General features: G+C 36.1%; 1 protein-coding gene across 3 annotated transcripts in view; it reads left to right on the top strand.

The window, feature by feature from the left end:
* Nucleotides 1–8,587, top strand: part of REV3L (REV3-like, polymerase (DNA directed), zeta, catalytic subunit) — a 185,017-nt gene that overhangs the window by 68,559 nt on the left and 107,871 nt on the right. For all 3 annotated transcript variants that reach the window (XM_011935019.1, XM_011935020.1, XM_011935021.1), the window contains one exon: nt 3,890–4,079. In XM_011935019.1, the coding sequence (XP_011790409.1) occupies nt 3,890–4,079 (190 nt within the window). The remainder of the gene's footprint in view (nt 1–3,889; nt 4,080–8,587) is intronic.

Raw genomic sequence — 8,587 nt, 5'->3', positions numbered from 1 at the left:
TATTCTCCTGCCTCAGCCTCCCGAGTAGCTGGGACTACAGGCACCCCCCACCACACCCGGCTAATTTTTTGTATTTTTAGTGGAGAGGGGTTTCACCGTGTTAGCCAGGATGGTCTCGATCTCCTGACCTCGTGATCCACCTGCCTCAGCCCCCCAAAGTGCTGGGATTACAAGCGTGAGCCACCATGCCCAGTCGATGACTTAATGTTTAGAATAATTCTGGGTTCTGTGAAAGATGAAATTCAGAGCACCTACATACTTCCTGTTGAAGAGGCATCTGCCTTTTGTTATGTACTTACACACAATGGGAAGTAGCCAACACTACAGAGTTTGTTATGTACTTACACACAGTGGGAAGTAGCCGGCTCCACAGAGTTTCACTAATTTTATAAAAACATTCTTGAAAGCATATATACCATATATATGTACAATTTTTATGTATCAGTTTACCTTAATAGAGTTGAGGGAGTAGGGATATTTTCTTTCCATAAATCTATGTGTTACCTAGAAACACCTAATATCCTGAATCCTTTAAGAATCCAAAATCATTTAGTAGAAGGTTTCAAAATACCATAACTTTCACTAATTTTATAAAAACATTCTTGAAAGCATCTTGTATATGCAACTTCTAGAAGTATAGTGGAAAAGTGCCTGAACTGAAGTCACAAGTTCTTAACTAGACCACTAAGTAGATGTTGAAAAAAGCTGGGTTTCTGGTACCAGCTACCTATCTCTGGACTTCTTTTAGGAGAAAAGCCACTAATTTTAATGCTAAATCCACTAATTTGGGGTCATTTTCTCACGGTTTAACCTAATCCTTACTAACGAGAGTTGTAGTAGACTAGTTTATCTCTAAGGACTTTACAGTTTTGTATCTCCACACATTTGTGTGAGGTAGAGCTAGTGGAGGGAAATAAATAGAAGTAGTGTGTAGCTTGTCAAGATAAAGCAATGCTATTACAGAACTACAAATTTTATGGTAATAAAAGACATACTATTTCCAAAAAGCAATTGATTCTCGTGTTCATTTTTACACATTTCTCTTTCCTTATTTAACTTTTGAGTTTCTTATTTTACCCTGTTTCTTTCATTTTCTCTTTATATCATTCTTATTCTGTATTAGAGCTGTTAGTGCTATGCCAAGAATTTCTTGTGTTGTGGTTGTTCTTCAGGAGGTTGTTCCTGAGGAAGGTTGATGAGTAAGGCACTGAGCCATCTCTAGCTGCAGGAGGACTGGAGAGAGAAGTGTGTCTTTGTTGACAGAGTGACTACAGATTTGGATGGCACTTCAGGTCATTCAGGGCAGGAAAGTGCAATAAGCTGGGGACCCTTCTCAACCCCACACACCCATGTCCTCCTGTATCCCTGATGGTAGTTATATTAACTGTATCAGAGTCTCTCTTTTTTCATGGATGTGTTTCTTCGGGTATTCAAAGGCTTTCACATCATTCCTTTCTCCTTAAGCAGTTATTCTGTTTTGTTGTGGGTTCTTTAATTCATTTAATAAATATTTGTTAAGCACATGCCATGTGTTTTTTGTTGAGTTCTGGGGAGATAATGTTCATCACCTCCCTGAGAGTTTGCCATCAAATGGGAAAATCAGATAAGGAAACAGGCAATTTTAATACAAAATAAAAACTGAGGAATTAAGGAAGCCAACGTTGACATTTTAAAACATTGAACCAGCATGGTTAATGGAAAGAGTATTGGTTTTAGGTTTTGTTGATCCGGATTCTATTGCTTAATAGTTATGTGACTTTGGGAACATTAACCTCCATCAATACTGCAAGATTATCCTAAGTTTTAGAAATACATAGGTAAAGCACTTACCCTAGTACCTGCTGAGTACATAATTTCTTCCTTTTTCCTAAGTTGTACATCCCAAAATTGTTGTAATTCTGAAGCCTATAAATGGAAAGGTAATTCCTCTGGCCCCTACTTCATAGGCGATGTGAAAAGTGGATATAAAATTATTTTTAGGACACTTTGTGAACACTCTGCCCATAAAGAAACTGTTAGTACAGTCCAGTTTTGTAATTGTTTCTTAAAAAATTTAACCAAAATTCCATTTTTGAGATATATTGACTATAAACAAATATCTTAGGAATTTACAGTATTGCTTGTAAAATATGGCATTGCACTAGTAATTCTGTAATCACTGGTCTTGAATTTGTCAACTTAAGAGGAAATACTTCACTGTGTTCCCACCTCCCTCAACCTGTAGTTTAGCATACCAGTTACTCTTAGTCAAATTGTGATTTTTGCCCAGAAGGGTAATGGTTATAACATTTATTCTTGAGATATTTAAAAAGCAGTCAAGTAAGTCATCAGTAAATTGATTAATCTATTTTCTTAAGATTCATCAGTATAGTTTGAATGTTCTCTATTTGAAGAATTGAAAAACTGTAGAATTTAGGGATTAATACCACGTTGTATTTAGAAATGAAATAGCCAAACTAGAAACTGAAATTGGTATAACAGCAACACAGTTTGTAATTTTTCAAAAGCATGACAGTTGGTAGTTCACATCAGAATATTACAGTTTGGAGAATCAAATCTTGTTTCATTATGTGACTGATCTTTCCAATTTTGCAATGCTTTATGTAATAACTGTTCCAGATTTATTTTTCTGTCATAAGTATACCTTAAAAATAAGAGAAGCTAATGTTATTCTTTATAAGAAATGTAAACATTAAGATATCAACACAGTGGAGAACTATTTTCCACATATTTTGTGTAAATCATTCTAAATCATAAATGGGAAATAGTGATCAAACAAATATTTACGTTCCTACCAAAAGAAAAGGCCCAGTGAAGCAGAGTGAGGAGGGATAAGGGGTGGGGAAGAAACCTGAGGCTTGTGTTGGTAGGAGCAATACAGTGAGAGTGGGTGAGAAAAATGGATGTATTCTTCCATCACTGCTGTTCTCTCTGTTTGAATTAGACAAATGGCACATACCCAAGGGGAACTAGGGACAATGCTCTGAGGACAGTAACCACTTCCATACAGCCCTGCCAGATTCATGAGAGCAATGGTGCATCTGCTTTTTGTTGCCATTGTTGTTACTTAACCTTGTTATGGACACATTATTGTTTCTGTGGCATTTCTTTTGTGGGCTCTCACTCATATTACTTTCTTTATCATGGCTGTGCTGGATTGTCTGTTGGCAAGTCAGCACCATTTACCCCTTCTGCACCTTGACTGATACACTGGTTTCTGAGAAGTGTGCATGTTGGCTTTTTTCCCCTCTCATTTTGTCTCCCCTTGTTCCATACCACCAAATATAAAATTTAGATACCCCGAAATCCATTACAGATAATTGATCTGTAGAGATTTTGTTTTGATTTGGTTTTGTCTTTTTTTTTCCTTTTAATGGCAAAATTTCATTTTTACCCTCCTTCCCACTGCAATAGCAAAATTCCACACACTGGGACTGCTTTTACATCCCCCTTTCTCCCAGAGCTGCCTCTCTTTTAAGGAAGACTCTTGTTTGAAAACATTAATGCCAAGAAAGGCATTCATTGATTTATTTAGTAACCTTTTTGTGAATTTTTGTAACCTTCATAACACTGTGCTAAGTGATATTTATAGATGATTCAGTGAAGTACACAAAACTAGTTGGATTATGAGGGTTAAATAGTCAAAATAAATTCATCAAAACGACTGTCTAAATCATACTGTTATACAAAGCTTGTATTTACAGAATGTTTCCAAATGTTCTCGTAAAATGTAGTTAATAACGGTTACTTTCAACTATGGGTTAATTTTTTTCAACTCTTCCCTTAGATAAGCTGTGTTGCCATTATAACATTTAAATGAGTTTCATGCTGAGTTTTGTATTGTTAAACTGTGTCTGGAAACTAAACTTTATAATGTGTTACATTTTAGGTCAGAAGACATGTCTTCATCTACATGGCATCTTTCCTTACCTCTATGTGCCATACGATGGTTATGGACAGCAGCCAGAAAGCTATCTTTCTCAGATGGCATTCAGTATCGACAGAGCACTTAATGTGGCTTTAGGCAATCCATCTTCCACTGCTCAGCATGTGTTCAAAGTGTCATTAGTATCAGGAATGTAAGTATATGATAATATATTTTATAATTTCTGTTTATGTTGCTATTTAGAGGAAAACATATTCAGTTGATATACTCTATTTCTTTTACTTCTAGTCTAATGCAACTGCAGTGAATTTCTTACTCTAACTTTTTAACATGAATTTTTATGTCAGTGGAAGGTAGAGAGGCAACAGTGATTTTTGTTGTTTCCTTTTCCGTTTCTCTGCTTCCTAGAACTGTAGAAATTCATGTAATTTATTCAGCAAGTATTTATTAAGTACTTTTTATATGCTAAGCACTGTTCTAGGCACTTGGGATATATTGCTGAACAAAACAAAGATCCCTGCCCATGTGGAAGTTACATTCTACTATGAGAAACAGATAATAACCAATAAATACAACATTACATTAATTTATTTGCTATATGATAATTAGAACTGTGTAAGGAAAGAATCTATACAAGCAGGATAAGAAGGATCAGTAGTGTGGGGTAGGGAAGTAGACCAGTGACAATTTTAGAGTAATCAGGGAATGTGTCATTGACAAAGTAACAACATCTGAACAAAGACCTGACAAAGTAAGGGAGTAGGAACAGCATGGAAGCCAGGTGACTGAAATGGAAGAGTAAAGGAGAGTTGAACTAAATGAGGTAAGAGATATGAGAGGATAGAGATTGTGAGGACCAGTGATTCTCAAAGTGTGGTTTCCATACTTTGGTTTCCTAGTATCACCTACTATCATTACCTTTACCTAGTTTGACAGCCATGAGAATATACCTCTCAGATCTCCAGATACATGGAGAATGAGTGAATGGCCCCAGCTACTATACACCCAATTCCAGTCTCACTCCACATGACCTGCTTTCCATAGGCTACTCTTACCCTGTGACTGAGCATGGCAAAGATACTAAAGCAGGTCTGTAAGACATCCCTCTGTCCACTTGAGATGAGACTGGTATCTAGGTCTGGTGGCTATGCCAGCTTCTTCTGGCTCCCGTCTCATTTTCTCTCACATTTGGCATTTACTTCTTGGAGGACTAACACTCCTGGGAACTTGGTAAAACTACATTCTTGGGGCCCAGCAATTTGTGTTTTAATAAGCCTTTCTGATGATTCTTATGCCTGCTTAAACATTTGGTAATCACTCAGTAGGCTAACATAAGGACTTTGACTTTTACTCTAAGTTATTACGTGATTTCGAGCAGGCAAGATCTGGCTTAAACTGGAAAGGATTACTTTAGCAACTGTATTAATAAGAGATTGTAGGGGGACAAGAATAAGAGCAGGGAGAGAATTAGGACATTAATCTGGGTAAGAAAATATGGTGGCTTGATATTAAGGTAGAAAAGACCTAGGAATTAAAATTAAAACAAAAAAGAAAATAGTGTGGCTTGAACTAGGGTGGTAGCAGGAAAGTAATGTGGAGTCATCAGCTTCTGGATCTATTCTGAAGGTTGAGTTAATATACTAGATTTGCTGTTTGATTGGGTAAGGATTGTGAGAGAGGAATCAAGGTTGACTGCAAAAATTTAAGTGTGTTCTGCTAGTAAGACGGAAGGTGGAGGTGGAGCCAACTGACAGGAAAGATCTGGAGCTCATACAGGAACATTTGAGTTGTTTTATCTCTGTATGAAATCCAAGTGGAGACCTTAAATCTCTGCTGTCTTCCACCGTAATCTAGGCTTTCCTCTGGATCATGATAGTATCATTTTAATTGAATTTTGTTCAATTTTTATCTCATTCCAGAGCAGCAGAAGTACTCTTCTTATATTGTAAATTTAAAATCATTTAAAAATCCTTGAGTGGCTTCATATTGTTAATAGAATACAATTTAAACTTCTAGCCATAACCTATGTGACCTCACCCCTGTCTACCTCTGAAACTTTGCTTTCTGTATTCCATTCAGAAACAGTGATCTTCTCTCAGTTACTCTGCTATCCAAGTTGTTTCTCACCTAAGTTCTTTGTATATACAATTTTCTTTCCTTAAGTGTGTTACCCTTCCCCAAGCATTCAGATCATTGACTTCTTCAGAGAAGTTTTCTTTGACTATCCCACTTAAAATAAGGTATTTTAAGTAGGGCATTATTATTATTGTTGTTTTTATTCTGTATCTCAGCCCATTATTTGTTTTCTTTAGCACTTAATACAATTTGCAGGTATTTTAATTTTCATTTATTTACTTAATTTTTATGTGTTTCTTCCACTAGCATGTAAACTGCATGTTCGTACACTAGCATGTTACGAGATGGCTCAATAACTATTTGGTTGGATAAATGAATGAGGTGAAAGTTCACACTCATCCTATAACAGAAGCAATAATTATGTTAGGGATAATTATCTACTTTATCTTTTAGTTTTGTTTATTCTTGATAGTTTCTAATAACTTTCCTATATATATCCTCATTTCAAAGTTGAGTCTCCAAACAGCCCAGTGAAATGCATAGTCACTAATCTTCCTGTATTTTTGTATTTGTTAAAGACATTGCCACATTTTTGAGAGAAGTTGAGTTACAAATCTGGTTACATAGGGCAAAAGATGAGCTGCTCGCTCTAATTTTTCATTGCAGTTTTTTTTCTTCTAATTTTTTGGTCATTTTCTTCCCTAGATCCCCTTTTTCTTTCTCATTCATTCTACCTTCTCTAATTCCTTTACTCCTTCAATTTTTCCTACTTCAAGTTACATAAAGTTGCATCTAGCTACCAAATTAACATTTATATGAGGTTTAACTCTATTCATTTTAGACTATCAATATCCTGAGGCTGAGTTAAGAGATAGGATCATGACCTTGGGCTAATTTCTGGGATTTCTTCTCACTCATGATTTTAGAGAATCTTCTATAAAGAGATTGTCAATCCATCAAAATTAATTAGGTGAGATTTTTCACTATCCACACTCATTTTCCTTCCTATTGATAAAAAACTAACTCTAATTACGAGATATAATTTTTTTAAACATGAAAACATCTACTTTCAGACTCCTCCATTCTACTTTTTTCCCCCCAAAGAGTCTCCCTGATAAGGAATTCTTTTGGTAAAACCATTCATCTGGCTGAAGATAACCCGTATTTCCAGAGAGCTACCTTTTTATATATGAAACATACCATAGCAGGAAAGGGCTGTAATTAAGGTTGAATTTGCTAATGAGAGAAAATGATATAATTTATGTAATGTGTCTTTCTTTAACCCATTCTTCATGGCAACAAAATAGGGTGAACAGCAGCAAACTAGACGGGAAGTGGTATTATAAAAAGTTAAGAAAAGGGTGAAGGGTGAGAGGAAGGGACGGTCGGGTGAGACTTTTTAAGAAGGCAAATTAAGCAGAGTTCTGAATGAAGATTAAACAAGCCATGCGGAAGTCCAGAGCAGAGCTTTCCACTTGAGGGATCGAGTTAGAGGGCCTGAAATGTTAAGAGTGGCTGGAGGAGAAGGAAGAATGATATGATTTGAGATTGGAGTGAGAGGCAAGGATGAGATGAGGAACCCTTTAGACCTTGGTAAATAGTTGGATTTTTTTTTTTAACAGAAATTACTTTATAGCAATAATACAGATGGCTTAAAACAACTAAGAAAATTGTTTATACCCAAAATAATGACTCTGCTACCAAATTAGTCCTTTATTTGATGTCCACTACACTATTATACATCACAGAGAGGTGGTGTCCTAATGAGAGTAAATTCTATTATCTACTGCCTGTCATAAGGGAACAATGTTTTTAAATGAAGAGTGATTGGGTTTATCCACCTAAAGATTTAACTATGTATTAACAGACCACTTTTAAGCCAATACAAAGCCTTTTATTTCATTCACAAATTTACACCTGTTTATGTATTGTTTCTAATTACATCATCTTTGAAAATAGTGTTCTGTATATCAGAGGTTGTAGTGTAGTTTCAGATCCTCTTGAAATGATGTGAAAGTTCAACTCATTTCATCTTGCACCGAGGATTTCTCTCCCTGTTATGTAGTCTTCTGTTTCCCCCTTTCCTCATTCCAGCTGATACCCTGAGAAAAAACTCAGCCATAACATGATTAGGTTGCTTAAGTAAGTTCATGGTCTTTTTCAGTCTCTTAAGTTCCTGTCTACACAGTTTTTTCACAGGCTTCTCTTGATATGGTTGTGTGTTACAGTTTTACTCGTATCAGCTACTGAAATATATGCTGTGTGTACATATAATAGGTAAATTGTCTCTGCCTGTTGAACTTATAAAATTAATAATAAACAGTTATAGGAAAGTAGTGTAAGTGTTGTTAATTAAAGGACTTTGTTGATGAAGAACTTCAGTTTTTGTTTTTGTTTTTGTTTGTTTGTTTATTTTTGAGATGGAGTCTTGCTCTTTTGCCCAGGCTGGAGTGCAGTGGCACTATCTCGGCTCACTGCAAGCTCTGCCTCCTGGGTTCACGCCATTCTCCTGCCTCAGCCTCCCGAGTAACTGGGACTACAGGCACCTGACACTATGCCTGGTTAAGTTTTTTTTTGTATTTTTAGTAGAGACGGGGTTTCACCGTGTTAGCCAGGATGATCTTC

Source organism: Colobus angolensis, unplaced genomic scaffold (assembly GCF_000951035.1).
Source record: "Colobus angolensis palliatus isolate OR3802 unplaced genomic scaffold, Cang.pa_1.0 Scaffold14, whole genome shotgun sequence".
Taxonomy (NCBI): domain Eukaryota; kingdom Metazoa; phylum Chordata; class Mammalia; order Primates; family Cercopithecidae; genus Colobus; species Colobus angolensis.
This window is presented reverse-complemented; position numbering and strand designations above follow the sequence as displayed.